This window comes from Dipodomys spectabilis, unplaced genomic scaffold (genome assembly GCF_019054845.1).
Source record: "Dipodomys spectabilis isolate Male_0828 unplaced genomic scaffold, ASM1905484v1 ptg000009l, whole genome shotgun sequence".
Taxonomy (NCBI): domain Eukaryota; kingdom Metazoa; phylum Chordata; class Mammalia; order Rodentia; family Heteromyidae; genus Dipodomys; species Dipodomys spectabilis.
In genome coordinates, this window is record NW_024870686.1 from 18,376,166 (window position 1) to 18,398,139 (window position 21,974).

The following is a 21,974-nucleotide window of genomic DNA, read 5'->3' on the forward strand; positions in this document are numbered from 1 at the left end:
ATCAAGTTAAATACAGTTGGGTGCTAGACTATTAAAAGCTAGCGAATCGGACTGGGAAGGTGGCTCAGTGGTAGAGTGCTTGCCTTGCATGCATGACGCCTTGGGTTCCATTCCTCAGCACCACATAAGCAGAAAAAGCTGGAAGTGGCGCTGTGGCTCAAGTGGTAGAGTGCTCGCCTTGAGCTGAAGAGCTGAGGGACAACACCCAGGCCCAGAGTTTAGGCCCATGACCAACAGAAAAAAAAACCAAAAAACTAGCAAGTCAGAAAAATGGGTATTATTTCATTATGTATTATTTATATTATTTTATGTTTGTAAATTTTGTGGTACTGGAGATTGAACCCAGGGCCTCCCAATTGAGCGGCAAAAGTTTTATCTCTTGAGCCATAACCTTGGTGGATTTTCCTTATTTTTTATTGAGCGGCAAAAGTTTTATCTCTTGAGCCATAACCTTGGTGGATTTTCCTTATTTTTTAGAGAGATGATCTTGTGTTCAATGTTTCTGTTGTCAGTCTTGAACTTTGATCCTCCTGTTTGACTTCTGAGTAGCTGGATTACAGGCATTTGACACTATTCCCAGCTTTTTTATTCCCTCTTCACATGTGAGCAAATTAAGTCTCAGATAGGTTAAATAACTTCTTCAGGGTTACAAAGCAAATAAATGAAGGAGCTAGAATTAGTGTATGGGCCTGTGTGACTCTTTCCAGTACATTAAGCTAAATGAATTCCTTAATCCAGAGAGATCATTTTAGTTTCTAGAAAAAGACTATTTGAACTCTGAACTTTATTCTTTCCTGCTTATTCACTGTTTCCCATTTCTATCCTTTTTTTCCTGTCACCCTACAGTTCTGCTATTTTACCTAAAATTTGTAACCAAAGAAGGGGCCAGAAATAACCAGATAGGATCATGGAATACAATGTAAGTTCTTCTTTTAGAAACAAACTGCCATTTAGAAGCTTGGATTCAGTATTAATTTCAGGTCAAGCAGAGAGTTTACTGAACCATTACCACAAGCTTGTTCCTGAGAATTATATTCACACAATAAGAATAAGAAAAGACTACATAAGTAAGTGTACTGTATTTAGAAGCGGAGAAGTAATTTTCTCATTATGTCCAACACAGTTCATTCTCCTAGTGAGCTTTGTTCAGGAGCCTCAGGCTTTTGAAGGTGGGAATCTCTTATTAAGAGTTTCTAAAGAGATGGTGTGGTCTGCTTTCCTATAGAGTTTATAAGTCTGAGGGGGTGGTTAAGGGGGCAGGAATACCCAGGTACTCTCTTTCTTAGAACTAGAACTCTTCTTTTCCCTCTGTCCCAGGTCTATAAGTATTTAAAGATCTATCTATCTATCTATCTATCTATCTATCTATCTATCTATCTATCTATCTATCTATTATCTATCAATATATCTGCATCTATATCTATCTATAAAGAACCTTTTCTTGTAAATAAGCATTTTTTTTTCAATTCAGAGTTTTGGAGGCTATTTGAGAAATAATAAAGACAAGTTCTTACTATTTTGGCCAAGGTCTGAGTCAAAACAGAAGTAGCTTTCTTTCCCAGAAGTGACGTTCCCACAGACAGCCTGGCCGAGGTGGGGCCTGGAATCAGTGCTCTTAGGGCACTTAGCTATCTCTGGGGTCTTACTCCTCATGTGTGCAGCTTCTTCACACAGCTAGGGAGCAGGTGCTATGGGTGCACGTGTGTGCATGTGCTCTCTAGGCTCACAGCAGTTGTACAAAGCACACTCTATGATCCCAGCCAGTTATTTCATTTCCTCTCTGAGAAGAGGACCAATGCAGCAGTATTTTTGTTTATAAACATAGAAATGAGTTCTTTGTAAAGTGTAGAATTGTTTTAGTGTCTGTAACTAGCTTTCATTATAAATGGGAAATGCAATAAAATACAGTAGGACAAAAAACCTCAGGTATGTTTCACAATAAGGACAAGCTCTATTTTAGAAAACAGTTCCTATACATACATATGGATGTTGGTTTGATCTGACATGTGTTTCTGTTCAGAGTCCTGGTCAACAGCTAGGAGTCACTGCCTGAGAGGATTTGAGCTCCCTGGAGACTTCTGAAAGCATATTTATGTGATATTCTCCTAACACTGTAGAGCTGATGTGATGCTAAATCATAAGGTTAAATGATGCTAAATTTAGAGTTGTCTAAATTTTCCAGTGAATTTTAACTGCTATATACTTGGCCTGAGCATCCCCCCCCAAAAAAAAGGGGGGGGGAAGGAACTATGTTCTGAATACAGGCTGATGTAAACTGAGGAATGCTGATGTGAGCAGACTTACTCCCGAACAAATGCCAGGAGCCAGCACAGAAGTTGGGAAAAGCATCTCTGAATTCGCTGCTTTCTTGGTATCATTCATTCTGAATCCTATGAAACTAATTAACCACATTCTATTTGCACTTTAATCCCAATAAAAGGTTAGAGTACCATAAAATGAAATGTCCACATTAAGCATTTATCTCTTTAGTATAATTATAATTTGTTTAGTCTGTAAAAAAGTTCTCCACATGTGGAACAGGTAATAAATACTTAAGTCCCATTTGGCTATTTCCCCCTTTTTCTTCTTCCTCCCTCCCTCCCTCCTTCCCTCCCTTCCTTCCTTCTTTCCTTCCTTCCTCCCTCCCTCCCCTCCTTTTTCTCTCCTGTAATAAGGTATTACTGTTAAAGAGAGAGTAAGAAGGCAAAGAATGAAACAGACATTACATAGCATTAGTTACAGTAAGTAGGTGCACGTAACACAACTTTTTTCTCATATTGCCAAGAACCTAGCCACCCGAGATGGACACAACTGATGCCAATGTGGGATAGTAATAAAACTAAGTAAGAATAAGCATGGGAGAAGAGGTGGGGAAGTTCTTAAAGGCAAATACTAGGTAATGGAAAAAGATGTCTCTATAAGTTTGCTTTGAGACATAAAGTATTAGCATATTTTGGAAAAATGCCAGTGGATATGAATGCTAAGATATATATATATGCATATAAAATATGCGTGTATGTATATTAGAATAATACTATTTATGTAATGTACATATATTTAGGTATATATACATTTTTTGGGTACTTATGTTGGAAAAAAGGAAATATGGCAATTTCTACCGCAATCTCTAACTACTTAAATTCCATTTTTTGTTTCAGAGCCCATTGATTTGAAAGTCTCTGTTAGTTCAATGAGCAAACTCTTAAAGGTTCAGAGAAAGAGCAACCAAACAAAAGTCAATACATTACATAATCCTTTCACATGTCTTGTATTTAAAAGCTTCTATAATAAAATTAATATAGTATTCCAGCTCCACATACAAGTTGAAAAAAGCAAACTTAATATGCCCAAGATAATATAAGAGCTCACATACTAAATTGTAGTCTATCTGTAGAATGAAAATCAAACTCAATACACACACACTTGCAGGCTGTAAAGGCAGAAGAGCCTGCCTCTCAAATCAAAAGGCAGAAAATTATATTATTCCTGTAATAAAAATGTGAGTTCTCAACCTTTCAAGTAAATTAATACTAAAAAAAGTATCTGTAATGTACAAACATCTTTCTTCTCTCCCATATAAGCTGGCTGTAAGCCAGGGTAGAAGTAAGCTTATAGAAAAGGGAGGTTAAAAGAAAAACACAGGATACATAATTCTGTCTCTTACCATTGTCGCCAGAAGGTAATGATACAGTGTTTGTTGGCATGGTGTCAGAATTCACTTTTCCATTCTCAAATGTGTCATTTTCAGTCTGCTGTAACTGCCAGTTGAGGCCAAATAGATGCATTGCTGGGGGTAGAGAACACAACTTGTTTAAAGGTCTGCTGCTTTTAGCTCCAAAAGCAAATGGTAAGCAAGTTTATAACAAGAGACATATGTAAAGTTAAAATTTACATTTTCTTGAAATACCACAGATAATCATGCAATACAACTTATAAAACACAGTTCTTCGTACACATGCAATTTACTTAGCCATGCCATGCAATATGGCAACATTTCAATCATGATTGAAAATTACTCTGTTAATTGGTACCAGGAAACTCTTAGGAATGAATCATTGTTTTCTCTAATTTGTCTGGGTTCTACTTTTCCCCATCTTTTAAGTAAGGGGTAGAATGCTTTGTAGCACATTTGCCCGAGAGTTTGACCACAGGCTCCTTGCATATATGAATATAATTCAATACTCTGTCACACATCCACATACATGTCCTCCCTAGACGGATGCTGTGCATTCCAGATATGACAAAAAAGCCAAAACTGGTTTCCTAGGGGAATTTGTTGGTATAAGAAATGATCAGCATGGTTATGACCAAATTAACAGGACTTAAGAAACAAAGACCTTCCACTCATCTGGTCGAACCACTACTAAATATCCCCATGCTGCTGATCACATGTATGGTGTATATGTGTACATCGTTATATGTTATAGACTGTGATAGACAATTTGCTCCAGGAAAGTTAGAATGAACTTGTGACTTTAAATGAGCATCATTATTCCACAATACTGTGAAATTTGGGAAATTATGTAATCATTTAATCACAACTTAAATAAAAAGAACCTCGGGGAAGGTAGGGAGGGAAGGGATGGTAGGGGGAAAACAATGGAGGGGGTAACAATGCTCAATAGGAAGTGTACTCATTACCTTGCTCATGTAACTGTAACCCTCTGTATATTATCTTTACAATAAAAAATTAAAAAAAATAGGGATACAGGTGGACCCATTGCAACAATGAGAAGTACAAGTCGTTATGTCGAAAATGAACTTTACAACTTTGGTGCGGGGGGTAGGGGGGCAGGGGGAGGATGGGAAGGGATGGAGGAAGGGGAAACAAAGGAGGAGGCTACAATGCTTGATAAGAAATGCACTCATTATCTTGCCCATGTAATTGTAACCCCTCTGTACAGTATTTTCACAATAAAAAAATAAAAAAAAAGAAATGATCAACATGGATTCAGATGCGTAGCAGGTAATAAAAGTGAAGTATCTTAAGTTTAGGGTGAGTAGTTTTTGAATTTATGACAATTCAGTAATGGCAAAAATCAAACAACATGCATGTGGTCGGTGATTCCTGTGTTTTTGGTGTGGGAAGGGCAATGTTATAAATTTAGAGATAACATACATGCATTAAAGTTTTATTGCTTACTAATTTTCTTTATTTAAATATTCAGAAAATGTGATTAGAAGAGTAAGTGACTCTGTGATATAATGCTATACCTATATATGTAATATAATTAAAATTTATTATTGTTTTTTCCTAACGGATTTAAAATATTCTGAAGAACATATCAGTAGCATATTACCCATTAATAATTGCTAAACATTCATCTGTGCTCTACAGAATGTAGTTTACAAATTATTTCTCAAGGAGAAATAATTATCCATAGAGATGCCATGGTGGGCAGGAATATGACAAGAAAGAACTTTTTTTCTTATTGTGAAAATACTGTACAGATGGGTTACAATTACATAGGCAAGATAACGAGTACATTTCTTATCAAGCATTGTAGCCTCCTCCTTTGTTTCCCCTTCCCATCCCTTCCCATCCTCCCCCACCCACCTCCCTAATCCTCCCCCTGCCCCTCCCACCAAGGCTGTAAAGTTAGTTTTTGACATAACGACTTGTACATCTCATTGTTGCAATGGGTCCACCTGTATCCCTGTTTAAACAATTTGTTTTTCCCCTTCCCCTCCACAAATTATACTGACATGAAATACAGTGAAAGCAGGGGTTATACTGTGGGGGAAGAACAAGAAAGAACTTTTGACCATGCATTGTTCACTATAGATCAGAGTTTATAATAGAGATGAGAATGACATATAAGCATTTAAAAAGCATTTTTAGATGCAGTTAACGAAGGTAACTTGGCACAGAATAAAGAGCAAAGGCTGTAGAAATAGACTTGTTTAGTCCTTAGTCTAGGAGTTAATCTTTGACAAAGCATTGTTAAACATTAGGTAGGGTTACTTAAAATTAAACCTTGCTAAAATTACCATAAGGATGTGAAATTCTGGACAGATTATATGAAGTTTATCTGACATGCAGAGATGCAGTTTTTACTATATAGGTGTTTCATTTAATTCTTCTAGCCTCCAGATTACTGAACTCATCCGATCCGACTAGGTACCCTTTCAGTAAGCGCCTGTTTTGTCTACAACACTCTTTGCCCACTTTAAAATTCCTTCTCCTCACTCAGGTGGAGGAAACTAACCTAAATTGAGTGCCTTTGAGAGTCTTTCATGAGACCTTTTTCAGTTCACTTTTTGGTGTGATTTGAAAATATGGCTTAAGGACACAGTGCCTAAAACCTATGTAGGTCTTAAGTATTAAACAATATTTTTTTTTTAAATTTTATTTTTTACTTTTTTGTGCCACTACTTGGGCTCAAAATCAGGACCTGGGGACTGTCCTTTAGCTTTTTTTAAAAATTTATTTTTATTTTTTTTGCTGTTCATGGGGCCTGAACTCTGGGCCTGGGTGCTGTCCCTCAACTCTTCAGCTCAAGACTAGTGTGCTACCACTTGAGCCACAGCACCACTTCCAGCTTTTTCTGCTTGTGTGGTGCTGAGGGATCAAACCCAGAGCTTCATGCATGCAGGCAAGCGCTCTACTACTGAGCTGCCTTCCCAGCCCATCTTTTTGAAAATTTAAACTCTAAGAAAATATGTTGCAGATACTATAGTAATTTAAAGAAAGAAAAAATATAAAGCAGATATACAAATGACTAAGAATGAAAGCATATTGTTAATAATGGTTTCTTTAATGTATAAAAACAGCTATGAGATGTATAAGACACTATGTTGAAAAATGAACATTATAATTTAGACTGGGGGGGAGGGGGAAAGGGGAGAGTGTAGTTGAGGTGGGAGGGAAGGGATGGTAGGGGAAAAACAAAGTTTGATAAGAAATGTACTCATTACCTTGCTCATGTAACTGTAACCCCTCTGTACAGTATTTTCACAATTAAAAACTTATTTAAAAAACAGCTGGGTGAAAGAGTATGATTGCTACATATGATTGAATTAAAAATTTATTAATTTTAGGGTATTTGATTACTAGTCCCATAGTCTTTTGTTAATAACATCTAATATAACAGCTTGCCATAATAAGACAGATAGTAAACAGATGTGTATGATGCATGTTTGTAACAAATGTATATGTTTGTACTTCCTGTTTAGTGTGCCAAAAATTCCACTTAAACTCATTGCTTAAAGTATAAGTTTTAGAATTCTTGCATTTTTAAGTTGTCATCCCATTAAGAGGTATAACTTCGTGTGTCACTTTGCATTAAATTACATAATGTTTGAGTGGCAAAATGTCAGGAACTTTCTAAACATTGATCATGCCATACATTTTTCAAGGTTTGAGATATTTAGCAGTTTTGCACAAAATAAGGGGAGCTAACTCTGCAAACAATAAAGCTTCACTGGACATACTTGGGCAGAGCAACCATCAATAGACTGTCTCTGGCTTAGAATGGTTTGACCTCCAATTTTTCAACATCAACATGGTGGGAAAGCAATACATGTTCAGTAGAAACCCTACTTTGATTTTGAATCTTTTTTTTTTTATTCTGACTAGAAAATACGTGGTTGAGATATTTTCTCCCAATGCTGGGATACAGAATAACAGCTCTTTTTCAGCCATAAAGCACACAGTAAAAGAGCATGTGCTGCTCAACAGGATGTGTGGGGGTTTAGGCGTAGCAAAAGCATTTCCAACTTCCAGCATCTTGAATCTCCAATGGGTTTCTTGGGATGTTATCCCTTTTTAAGTCAAGAAGTCCCTGAATTCCAATAGGGCCAAAATCTCCATGCTAAATAATTTATCATCATTGTGATCTTTTAACGTAAGAAGTCTTCTCGAATTAGCAATTTGCTTAAATTATTGGTTTTAATAGATTTTGAAGGGTAGAGAAAATTCACAGGATTGTGCACAGATGTGAAATATTAAGACATCATACAAGGCTTGTATTAAAAGAGCTATTTTATTTTATTTTATTTTTTTGCCAGATGGGCAACAGATTTCTTTTATATATATATATATATATATATATATATATATATATATATATATACATATATATATATATATATTATTTCAAACAATTTCAATAAGATGGGATTCTGGTTCTACTTAAGATGCTACATAATAAAAATCATGCCCAATAAGGTTATATCTTTTTTTTTAATACTTCATTAGAAATAGAAAACAACAAGTTGTTTGGTCTGAAGATATCTTCAACAAAATAGATATTGTTGGTGTTTGGTATTTGGTAAAACTCTGGTTACTTATGTACCACTCAAGATTGGTAAACACTTTGGTGTTTACCAATTGATAGGGTTAATGAGAGAAGAGGGGGCAGCAAATACAAAGGAAATCATGAATACTCCAGAAATTTCTGAGCTGTGGTGTAATAAAACTACATGGGATATCTTGGCAAGCAAATAAAGGGAAAATTAGCTAAATAAAATACATATGCAAACAGAAAAATCTAAGTTCTTCAGTCCTAAGCTGGAAAGCAGATTTGAACCTGTGGGAAAGTATTTGGTGATATTCTTCAAAGACACTATCAAGGATCTTGGGTCCATGCATATCCCAATAAGGGGTATAAGGAGAGCAAACAGGTGTAGCAGAAGCTCTGTGCTCTGCTCAGTTCCTCATCCTTCTGGAAGGAAAGCTTAGGGGAGCTGGTATGCGGTAGGTGTAATATCTGGCATTCTCTATCATGACGTTTTCTTAAACTGGTGTCAGGACATCACTATATAAGTTTTTAAATGAAAGAAATGGTACAGTGAACACCACTACGCGCTCCATCTTATGTAAGTCTCACAAACTCTCCATAGAATAGCTACTATTTACTTTTCTTCATTTAAAAGCTGACAAAATAGAGGGTCTTTGATATAAAGAATATAAGGTTCCAAGCTTGTAGGCCATAGATCTTGGCCTTATATCTAGACCTCCTGATGACAAAGGCACAGGACTACACCCCTGTCTGTTTGACCAGAGGGTAATGGAGTGTGAATCATCCTACAGAAATAGGTGAAAGGAAACCTTTGAGAGACCTCAGGCTACAAATGCTTCTCTGCTACATCAAGGAAAGGGAAAGCAGAGGCAGTGTGGGATGTCAGGGATATTAACAGGTAATATCTGTGTGCTATTTACACAGTTTTTCCATGAGATACTTTTTCATTATTCTGTAATGTTTCAAAACATTAATCTCAAGATTTATAAAAATGGTCATTTAAAAGTTGCATGACTAGAGCTGGGCACCAGTGGCCTCATGTCTATAATCCCAGCTACTCGGGAGGCTGAGATCTGAGGATTGTAGTTCTAAGCCAGCCTTGGAAGATAAGTCTGTGAGACTCTTAATCTCCAATCTCCAGAAAACTGGAAGTGGTGCTGTGGCTTAACGTGGTAGGGTGCTGGCCTTGAGATAATGCTCAGGGATAGCAACCAGACCCTGAGTTCAAGCCCCATGACCGACCAAAAAAATTTTGTATGAATAAAAATAAATGGGTTTTGTATGTAAATACCACACTTGTGAAGTCTAAAGTTCTAGAAATAGTATTCACATAGATATAATCTTTAAATAATTCTGATATCATGTTTTATCATTTTATATTGTCATTCCTGTGTACTTGTAGATGATATTATTACGTGCAAGTGCAGATTCATATCCAAAATATTATCCAAAGCAGAATGGAGTTTATAAATGATAGCAGTGTCTATTCAGTATGATTTTTGTGTTTTAAAATACCAAATGCCTATTATTTCCTAAGATACTGTGTGACAAGGAATGTGAAATCTGGTGTGTGGGATGAAAGTAGTCAGCAGAGTCAATGACTGACCTGATGTCTTTGTAAAGTAAATGTAATCAAGAGACCATATGATGCCACCACTGATCTGAATTTCAGGATTCCTATTTCTCCACTGTCATGTTTTACTGCTTATCAGAATTGCTCTGAATTTAAATGGTTTTAATTTCTCTCCACATGAAAGAATTTTTTTTTTTTTTACCATTTTTAACATACATTGTTAATTTATCTTTTTAGAGTGGCAAATGTGGATCAGCAGTTGTCCATATGTTAAAATTGGCTTCTAAACACAAGAATTTTACCAACTGTCATGGGTTGTGTTTTGTAAAATCATTTATAAATTGGCTGGACTTAGAATGTATTTTCTCATATTAAAAAATAATAGAAGTGATGGTTAAATTTCCTGTTGATCTATAAAAGTCTGTCTACCTATCTAATAGAGAGACAAGCACAAACACTTTCAGAAAAGCATGTTTACAGAGCATTATTTATAATGGCTGTAGATTAGAAACAACCTTCTGGGAAATGTGAGTAGTGGAATTGATAAACTTTAGTGTAGGCTTACAATGGACTCGACTCAGCAACGTAAATGAGTGAACCACTGCTAGAGTCCGGTCTCATAAAAAGGTGATCCTGAATCTACTTCCAGTGTAGTTGGGATTACAGGAGTAGAACTACCATGCTAGGCTCTAGTATGCTTTTCTAGATGTATATGATGCTTGAATGAAAATATTTAAAAGCAATTTATCTAATAAATATGGTCAAAGTAGATTGTATACAAGTATAAAAATATAAAAATGAGACATATTGAAATGGTTTGAGGAAGGGAAAAGAGAGGAATGGTGGGTGATAGAAAGGGTAAAATTGATTGAAATATATTTTAAACATATGTGGAAATGTAATAATGAAATCTGCCCCCCCATAACCAAAGTGAGCTAATAAAAAGTAATCCAGCTAACACATGTGTTTACTTTTCCTAACCCACCCTACAAGCTCACAGCCCCATGAAATAACTAGAATTAATTAAAGCATAAAACACAGAGTTAAGATGCAATGCAGAAGAATGACAAAGAACTCCATCATGAGGGAGAAAAGGGAAGACACAAAACTTTCTTCAGGTGATGAGTGTAAATCTCAGTATAATTAAACAAATTGATGCATGGTGTTGATGATGGTTATACAATAGCCCTCCTAAGCTGATTTGTAAATTAAAAACATGCTTGTTTTTTTTGGTAAGGGTGTGGACAACCTTTGTATACTTTTAGTAAGAATGCAAATTGTTGCAACCTCTATGGAAAAATAGTGCGGTGAATGCTTAAAAATGAAAACAGAATGACTGTATGATCCAGCAGTCCTTTCCAGCATGCATGGGTAAGCTTTGAGGACATTATGTGAAATGAACTAAGCTAGTCACAAAAAGACAAATACTGTATGATTCCACTAGTCTGGACTACCTAAATGTTTCAAAGTCAGGGAAACAAAGTAGAACTTAGCTAGTAGGGTCTAGGGGAGGGGGAGAAAGAAGAGTTGTTTAATGAGTATAGAATTTCAGTCTTCTGTTATATAAATGTTTTGGTGATTTGTTGCACAACAAAGTAAATAAACTTCATACTATAGACTGTATACTTTAAAGTGTTAAGCTGGTAGCTTTTGTGTTATGTTTTTGTTAATACAATTAAGCATGTTTATGAATGATTTAGATAAAGATGCTCCAAACAACATTAGCAGGGTGTGCAGATTGCACAGAATTTTGTGTAAATGCCATGCTCCATTACAGAATGAGGATTTAAAAGTAACTCTTCATTTTTTCCCCTTCAAATTACTTTAGAATTTCCTTCCATTTGCTGCCACAACTCTCGAAAGAAGACACGACAATGGTGTTTATGTTGCTGACATTTTCTTAGCAAATAATCCTTACTTTCTCTTCACTATTATTTACATTCCTTCCTTCTACCAAAGACTTCTCACTCTCTCCTTCTAACTTTGTATTTAAATTGCCAGATCCAGTAGCTGGTTAACCTTCATTCAGTTCACACTTCATCAGTAACTGTCAACATAAGCCACCTGTCCTTAAACTGCCCAGCTCCTGACTACTATTTCTGTTGTTTCTGAATTCTAGTATGGAAGTCCTAAGGGCAATTCACAAGCATTTCAGATAGCAAACATCTTCATTCTTGCTGCTTTGAAGCCTTATAACTTTACCTTAGACCAAGAAATGTGGCTTCAACTTGCATGTATCATTTATGGAAGGAAAATTCAAGAACCTATATGAAATTTATTGCATTCCAAGCAATGACCGAGAAAAGATGCTGAGCAGCATCTCTGTGTCTTTGAGTGAGACAACTCCTTGACAAGAACCAGAATGACATAAATAACTTAAACAAGAGACACGCCATTGTGTGAAGGCATGGTAGTAAGATGCCTCTAAAATGGCTCCAAATAATCCCGATCTCCTCATGCACACACCTTTATATAACTGCCCTCTCCTTTACCGTAAGCTTGATTTAGTGACTAGCTTGTAAGTAAAAGCATATGGTGGACATGATGGAATGCATTTTCTGAGCTTAGGTTGCAAAGACTTGAGTTTCTATTTTAAATGTTGCTCGATCTCTTTCTTGCACTGCTGGCCATGGGGAAAACTAGCTGTCATATAATGTTTTAGAAGAACACATTATATGTACGGAGAAGCCCATGTGTTGAGAGTCATGCCTGCCAAAACCTTGGGTTTGAGCTGGGAAGCAGATTCCTCTAGCACCCATTGAGCCTTCAGATGAGACTTCAGGCCTAGCTGAATACTACCTTAATAGAGCTTAAGGTAGAGGCATCCAGGGAAGCTGGGACCAGATTTTATGACGCATAGAAAATTCAAGACAATAAATGCTTGTTCTTTTAAAATACTAAAGCTGGAGGTAATCCAGTATGTTACCATTAACTAATTTAGCCACTGATATTGTTAGGGATCCTTTTGACTATTTATCACTTACTCTTACTGAATTAACCATCTTCTACTTCTATGTGTCCCCCCAATTGAAGCTATTCACTGAAGTCTCTCCCTGAGTTCTTTCCTCTCAACTGCTTTCATGACTACCATGTTCAACTCCAGTTGGATGGAAGACTTTCAAATATATGCCTATAATCAAAACTTCTTTTAGGGACTAACCCACATTTCAGATTTTATATACCTCCTATAAATCATAAAATAATAAAAATCCTTTTATTAAAAATAAAATCCTATACATAAAATCTCAATTTTTTTCTCAAAGCTATCATTTATTTTTAATATATTATTGTAAAGATACTGTACAGAGGGGTTACAGTTACATGAGCAAGGTAATGAGTACATTTCCTATCCAGCATTGTTACCCCCTCCTTTGTTTTTCCCCTACCATTCCTTCCCTTCCTACCTCCCCAACTTGTCCCTTCCCCCAAAGTTGTAAAGTTCATTTTCAATATAGTGTCTAGTACTCTCATTGTTACAATAGGTCAACCTATATCCTTATTTCAGCTTTTTGTTATTTTCCTTCCCCTCTCCAAACCAGAAAAACATATATACAAGATGCAGGGCACAGGAATCAAATACAATGAAAACAGGGGTTATACCATGGGGGAAGAATATTCAAAAGAAACAAAAAAATCACATAGTATATTATAAGTACATTAAAAACAACAGCAACAAAGATAAAATCTCTTGTGTCCCTATCTTGGGGTTCATTTCATTTAGCATCATCTTATATGGTCACATGTACATACTTTTTGACCTTTTCTGCTTGTCTTAGACATATATAGACTCAGACATATACTAGTTATTGCAAATAAGGGAAACCACAGGACCTATGTTTCTTTGGGCCTGGTTTACTTCACTTAATACAATTTTTTCCAAGTCTTTCCATTTCCTAACAAATGGTGCAATGTCATTCTTTCTGATGGAGGAATAGAATTCCATTGTATAGATAGACCACATTTTCTTGACCCATTCATCTACTGAGTGGCATCTGGGGTGGTTCCATATCTTAGCTATGATAAACATAGTTGTGCTGGTAGTATTGCCTTGTTTGTGATTGTTTGGGTAAATGCCCAAAAGTGGGATTGCTGGGTCATAGGAAAGCTCTATGTGTAGTCTTTTGAGGAACCTCCATACTGTTTTCCAAAGTGGTTAAACAAGTTTACACTCCCACCAACAATGCAGTAGGGTTCCCTTTTGGCCACATCCCCTCCAGCATCTGTTGTTATTAGTTTTTTTTTATTCTAGCCATTCTAACTGGGGTGAAGTGGAATCTCAATGTTGTTTTGACTTGTATTTCTTTTATGGCTAGAGAAGTTGAGCACTTCTTCATGTGTCTATTGGCCATTCTTAGTTCCTCTTCAGAGAAGTCTCTCTTTAAATCTTTAGATCACTTATTAATGGGGCACTTGTTTCTTTGAGGATTTGTTGTTGGAGGATTTAGTTTTTTGAGTTCTATTTTAGATATGAGACCCTTGTCAGTTGTATGGCAAGTGAAGATCTTCTCCCAATCCGTGGGCTTTCCATTGATCTTGCTAGCTATGTCCTTCACTATGCAGAAGCTCTGCAATTTCATGCAATCCCATTTGTCCAACCTTTCTTTGATTTGTTGTGTTTCTGGGTTTCCATTAAGAAAATTTCAGCCTGTGCCAAGGAGCCCTAGAGTTTCTCCTATTCCTTCCTGTAATGTAAAATCTTAAGCCTATCCTCTTAACTATTTTGCTTTCTGTTCTTTATGGATGTATTATGTCACTTCATCCTGGGTAATGAAGTCAGTCCTGGGATGAATCAGAGTCCTATGGATTACTGAGTGACCTTGGGTAAATAGCTTTTGAACTTCTGGTTTCTTCCCTTTCAGAGCATGAGTAATGACTTAATAGATTTGTTATAAAATGAAATAAAGATTTGTAGCAATGTTCCACAGTAGATGTCACAATTATTAGTTCCCCCCAAATGCAGGCTATGAATCTTTAACTTTCCTTCTTCCCCCTCCTCCCATCCAATCAGTTGTAGCAATAGCTTTCCTCTTTGAATTTGTTATGCTTTCATCATTGCACCCCTATTTGGGCCCTCATGTCTATCTAAAAAATTTAGTTTTATCTTCTGAAATGTAAATGTAAAAACACACGTGAATAAATACATGTGGACAGGCATTTATAAAGCTTGTTATATAAAAGGGCTTTTCCCTTGCTCACCTAATTTTCCCACTCTTTCCACGATCATTCCTGGTTCTTTGGTTCTTCTAGTTTTCTCTTCTTTATGTTTCACTAAGGTTTTTACCTTCCAGTTAGTACTTCAGTTTTATGTACTGTCTGCTGAATTGGAGCTTGGGAGAGGAGAGGCTCCATTTCTTCAAATCAGATGCTCTTCCATCTTGCAAGCCATCCCACAAAGAGTTGCCAGTTATCTTCCCACAGGGCATCTCTAAGACATAGTCATCAATATATGGCCAGATACCTCATCTTGCAGCCCCCAGGAGGCGAATATATATATGTGTATACACCACCTAAATCATGCTCCTAATTTTCTTACCTCAGGTAACTCCATTCCTTTAACTCCTGGCTTCCGAGATGCCTCACTCAAACCTCTGCCTGGGGAAATCTCACCAGCATCTGAATTCATGATGAAATCTCCCTAGATTTAGTAACTCTTCTGTATTACCAAAGCACTTTGCATTATTTTACTTAGTTCTGAAGAAGTAGAAGTGGATCTTTGTGGCCAGGAGTTTGAAAAAAAAAGATACTGCCATGGAAGATAGGAGTATGATGTTTGGAAGCAAGGTAATAATGAATGCAGGGATTTTAGGTGTAGGAACAAGAGAGGATAGTTAAGGGGAAAACTTAGCATGTACTTCCAGTGTTTTAGTATTTTGCTTAATCTTGGAAGCCTGGGTCATTGTACTCCAATGGCTTCCTAAGAACTTGCGGTGAATAGTAGAAGAATTTACTGTGCCAGAGTCAGGAGCCTCTGATGACATCTAGTGAAGCTTCTGTTTTTCATGAGAGCGGAGAAACCCAGATTTCCAGGATGGTTCCCACTAATTAAGGCCACTTTTGAGTTGCAACATCTGACATATATTGCTACAAAATTAAATATCATATCATTTATACTACCACCGACGTTAATGATTCAAAAAAAATCACAATATCAACTTACATTGCTGTTAAACTGTCAATAGTTTACAGCCATACAGTCGGCTCTATACCTACCCTGTAGCTTTCTAGGCTGCTTCATGGCATTCTTAGAATAAAATTACATGTGGAAAATTTAAATATCTTTCATATAATTAAGAAATATTCATTCTGTGACCTCTTAAGACATTTTTAAAAAGCCATTGCAGTAAATAATAAGTGGAAACAAACTTATGAATCAAGATAATATATCAGTGAAATTTTACAAGGAGATTTTCTTCCCGAATCCAAGGCCATTCAAGTGAGAGAAATTGCACATAGATTCTTTTTCTTTTTCAAGGTGGATGGAGATGAAAAGAACTCAGGGCCCTATAAACAGAGGGCATGCCACTGTTTTCAACTAGTCTGTGTTGGTTTGACACTTACAAGCCAGCATGTGGAACATTTGGAAACCAACAAGGTGTAATTAAAGAAAATTATATACCACTACCAGCAAATTGAGTGCCATTTTTAGATATATGTATAAGAAACGGAGGCCAAATTTTGATCTTATCTCTGGGGACAGCGGGCGACAGAGTCCAGCAACCTCCCAGAACCATGGAGCAAATTACAGGGGGTGCTGTGAGGAGCCCAGCAAAGCAGGCGCTCTTGCCATCAGTTACCTGAGTGCTTTTTATGTCACCAGAGCCCTAAGGAGAACACTGGAAGGTTCTGGCAACACAATACAGCAGTTAGCAGGTCTGCGATGATTGCCTAAATGCTGCCTAGTATCGCCAGATCAAGCAAACATCCTCATGAAGATAGAAAGTAGCAGAGAAAATGGGAACTAATTTGGGATTTAAAAAAAAAAAAAAAAAAACTACTCAAACCGGGCGCTGGTGGCTCACCAGCGTGGTGAGCCTGTGATCCTAGTTACTTAGGAGGCTGAGATCTGAGGATTGCAGTCCAAAGCTAGCTCAGGCAGAAAAAAAAAAAAAAAGTCTGTGAGACTCTTCTCTCCAATAAACTTCACAGAAAAAGTTGGAAGTGGCAGAGTGCTAGCCTTGAGCAAAAGTAGCTCAGCGACAGTGCCCAGGCCCTGAGTTCAAGCCTCAGGACTGGCAAAAAAGAGAAAAAAAAAGAATAACTTACCTTAAAATATAATTTAGAAAATATGTAATGCAGTCATCCAGTCATATTTAGTCTCCAAAACCTGGAGAGTTCACCTAAGTCTACTATTGTCTAGAGTTTCCTTAACCTGTAATTCACCTCATATCAATTATGGTGTACCCCAATACACAAAACCAATCATCTGGCAAAGAGTCATTTAGAACCTCCTAACAAGCCAGCTATGGTGGAGTATACCTTTAAATCTCAACTACTGGGGCCAGACTGTGGTTCAAGCCTAGATCCAAGCAAGAGCTTAAGACTCTATATGAAAAACAAACTCAGAAGCAAAAGATAGAAATGGTAGAGCACTTGCCTAGCAAGCCTGAGACTCTGAGTTCAATCCCAGTACGACAAAGAACAAGAACCTTTTAAGAGAAGTTACAGGAAAAATAACATCAGAATTAGAGCCTTTATAGTTAAGATCATTTTCAGCAGATTGTGGTGCCTTGTAAGCCTTTTGTTAATTCTGGCTCTAGCCAGCTACATTAGCAAATATCTCAATTTTTCTGAGGCTGAAATCATATTTATGTAAAATTCTGAAAAGTTTTCATTACTGATCTCCAAGATCTCTTCCAAGTTTATACTCTAGGATATGTTAATATATTTTTTTATTTTTTTTTTGTCAGTTGTGGGGCTTACACTCAGGGTCTGGGTCTGTCCATGGACCTGTTTTTGCTCAAGGCTAGTGCTCTACCATTTGAGCCACAGTACCACTTCAAGTGTTTGAGTGGTTAATTAGAGATAAGAGTCTCATGTGGACTTGTCTGCCCAGGCTGACTACAAACCATGATCCTCAGATCTCAGCCTACTGAGTAGGTAGGATTACAGGTTTCACCCCCAGTGGCCAGCTTTCAATATATTTTGAAATACAAGTATTTAGGTTAAATTACTGGGCACTAAAAAAAAACTGGCATCAAGAAAGATAAGAGGTCAATAGATTAGAATGCACATATTGTTCCTTCATTTTTACTTTTAAAACTGCCTTGCTGGGGTAACATTATCATTTTTGCACATATGATTACTTGAGTATCTTGAATTCTGAGAGCAGATTATTTTTATTGTTTGGCTTCAGTTTCATGAATATATAAATACATAGATGTACATGTAGAATTTTTAGGTTTTTCAGAAAAAAAATAAGAAAAATACTCTTAAATATAGGGCAATGATTTGATTGGATACATACTTCCAGAGTGCTACCACGTTTTTTATGTAAAATGAAAGCATCTCATGTAAAGATTGCAGTTTGTAACTTGGACCCCTACTGGTCTAAACTGTCATTAGGAATACATAGTTTTCCATAAATTAGCTTTTGTTTTGGATTTCCTGCTGTGTTTATATACATGTTGACGGAATGTGCTAGGCAATATTTTGGCATTCAAATTCATTATTATTTGTTATTAACTTTTAAGTCTAATATTATTTCAACAGTCTATACCTTGCTGACCCCAAAATGGTAATTTTAAAATCAGTATTTCCTTTGAAAGCTTTCCCAGCTATGGTTCTCTTGTTATCATTAAGAGAAAGAAAATTATACTCTTTGTCAAGGATACATATATATATATAATATATGTATTATATTTCTTTGCCAGTCCTAGGGCTTGAACTCAGGGCCTAGGCACTGTCCCTAAGCCTCTTTTGCTCAAGGTTAGCACTCTACCACTTGAGCCACAGTGCCACTTCCAGCTTTTTCTGTGTATATGGTATTGAGGAATCGAGCCTAAGGCTTCATGCATGCTAGGCAAGCACTCCACCCCTAAGCCACATTCTCAGCCTCCAGAGGATACTTTCATATGCAGCAAAACTAATGATATAGAAAGCTACTTTGAGAATTAAAATACGACATTCTGAAATAACAGTCCTTATGAATGAACAGACCTGGGGGAAGCGTGAAGGGTGGGAAGGAGTTGGGGAAGAAGGAGAGAGGAATGGCTGTCAATACATTACATTTGTCCTTTCCCTCCATTTCCCCCCATTTTGGAATGATGTCATTAATGAACCAACCATAGTGGGGCATACCTGTAAATCTCAACTACTGAATCATACCGATTATCTATATGGCTTGATGAGAATAAGGATTGCGTTTTGCTTATAGGTTCTTCATATTCTTTGATAAATGACACTACTAACAGATTCTGTCTTTGGAACTTATTATATGTGTTCTTTCCTGACTGTGTAGCTATAGGAGGAGATACCTACAGATGCTGCTTAGGAAAGCCAAGGCTTTCTGAGGACACCAAAGGAATGAAGTTAGCATTTCTAACACAGTGATTCTCCTAAAGTTTCATTAGTTTTCTCTTGTTTCAGATGGGCTGCTCAGTGACTGAAAGAGGCAATCGTTCTCCAGTCTAACAGAGAGAACATGTCAACCCATCCCTATCAGCTGCCCAAAGGAACCAGTCATTAGACTGCTGAGGTTAACAGTTGGCAACATTAAAGACTATGGTTGGTGTAAGAACTTATTTCGTACAAAGCTCCTTCTTTGCCAAAATACTGGGGAGTTTGCCACTATCATGAAAGGTATGTAACAGAGGACTCATTGGTGACATTTATGAGCAGCTTTGCCATTGAAATCCCTTAGGCTGAAGCTCATTAAAGGCGTGTAGCACTAAGTCTTCCTCCAAATGCCAGTCTTTCCAGGTTGCTTTAAAGCAACATCCTATGTGCATCCATCTGTGTGTGTGTGTGTGTGTGTGTGTGTGTGTGTGTGTGTGTGTGTGTGTGTACTGGAGCTTGAATTTACAGCTTGGGTGCTCTTAGCTTTTTGCTCAAGACTTGGTGTTCTACCACTTGAACCATATTTCCATTTCTGGCTTTTTGGTGGTTAATAGGAGAAGAGTCTTAAGGTCTTTCCTGTCTGGAGCTGGATTTGAACCATGCTCTTTCAGATGTCAGTCTTCTAATTAGCCAGGATTACAAGCAGAGCCATAGACACCCAGTTTGCATGCTACTTTTATGTAACGAATGTTTGTAAGCATTAATGACTTCACAAAATGTATGAAAAATATGAAAAAGTCCAGAAAAACAACCTCTTCAAAATAATTCAGTTCTCCTCTAAGGAGAACTTCTGTGAGAGAGAGAATGATTTGTGGATATTGAGAGTATGAATATGTACCCACATGGACACATACGAGTGTGAATAATGTTATGTTGAACAGGAAACTCGAAACCATACGAATCACCCTTCAGAACTCTGAACAAAGGAATTCACGTGGTTTGTGACCTCAACCATCATCCATTCAACATCTGGTTCTTAGACATGTGAGAGACAGTGTGAATCTATGTCCCCACACCTAGCAGGTAATGGTAACTGGCCAGGTCACCTTGGCCTGTCCAGGTCAGATGACAGGTTCTGTCATGTTGCCACTCATGAGGGGAGGACAGAGTCTTAGGAAGCCAGCATCACAGTGGTTCCCAGTTCATCTGGGATCACTTGGAGAGTACGTTGTCTTACCTATGAAACACATCTTTACTATTATTAATGATTACTTGGGAGACAGTCGTAGTAATGTGTTTCATAGCAAACAAGGCAGGAAGCTGTAGGCTTCTGCTCATGTCCCCTGGAGACTTGTGCACAGTGCCAGCTTGCTTCTGCCTTTGGTGGTCTCATCTCCTCACCTAAAAATAAATGGCCCACTTTTCTACTTTATACATGCATTGCTTCTCTTTATGTGATACTTTTCCCAGCCCATAAAGAACTAGTCTGAGAAAACAAAAAGCAAGGAAAAAATTTTTACTCTAAAAACAGAATATAATAATAAAATTTGTAATTATTTGGAATGGCTGAACTAATATGAATTGGTCCAATTTATAAGTTCTATGGAAGTTACATAGGCTTAGTAAGTACATTATGCAGTTTGCTTATTAACACTAGAAATGAAGTTAATGAAAATATGAAGGATCTAGTTTGGCACAGTGTTGCATTTCTGTAAGCCCAGAATTCTGAATGTTGAGGTTGAGGTAAGAGAGTTACAAGTTTCAGTCTAGCCTGAGCTATACAGCAAGACTGTTTCAACACACACACACACACACACACACACACACACACACACACACATGCAATTAAGAGACCTAGAAGAAAAGATTTCCAGCTTCTCAAGCAGTGAATGATATATATATATATATATATGTCTATATATACATATCTATATAAGTATACCTTGTATATATATAATATATAAACATATTTAAACATTAAAACATATTTTCTTTGCAATGATTGGCCAAAGTTTTATGCCTTTCCCTTTAACAAAGGAAATTAAATAGTATTGCCTTAAAGCAAAATGAGAATCTTTTGATATAAATGAAAGGCAACAATAAAAATAAATGGCACAAAATATCAAGTGTTATTAAAATCTAGGTAGAAAAGTTGCCAACAAAATCACCCTTTATTTGTTTAAAAAATAAATGATAAAAGAAAGCTGTCTAAGAAACTGCAACATATACCAAGCTTTCCTCATGACATAAACACATACAAAAGAGAATTTAAAAGCAAGAAAATTCTCATTTTATCATTCAGTTAGTTATTATCCTATACACCATTAGCAAATCCTTTAATCTTATTAGAAAAAAATACCTTATAACAGAAGAAAAATTTCTAGACATTGAATAAGGAGACCTGTATTAGGGTCTTCTTTTGAAATATTTACTCACTGGAAGCACAAATGAATCACTGATTTCCTATGTCTTATGATTTTTCTTTAAAAAAATTATCAACAATACTATTTGCTTTAGAAATAATAAAGCAGCTAAAAATAGAATTATTCCTGAATGCACTGTAGGATAACATGTTTAAAAAGCATAAGAGGGTCTCAGAGTAATATCTATTCTCAATTCAATCGTGAAAATTCAATATGTTGACCTCTTTGGTAATCAAATAG

General features: G+C 36.6%; 1 protein-coding gene across 1 annotated transcript in view; it reads right to left on the reverse strand.

The window, feature by feature from the left end:
• Tenm3 (teneurin transmembrane protein 3) overlaps window positions 1-21,974 on the reverse strand; it is a 325,821-nt gene that overhangs the window by 127,646 nt on the left and 176,201 nt on the right. The window contains exon 5 of the mRNA XM_042699846.1: window positions 3,665-3,787. Coding sequence (XP_042555780.1) covers window positions 3,665-3,787 — 123 coding nt within the window. The remainder of the gene's footprint in view (window positions 1-3,664; window positions 3,788-21,974) is intronic.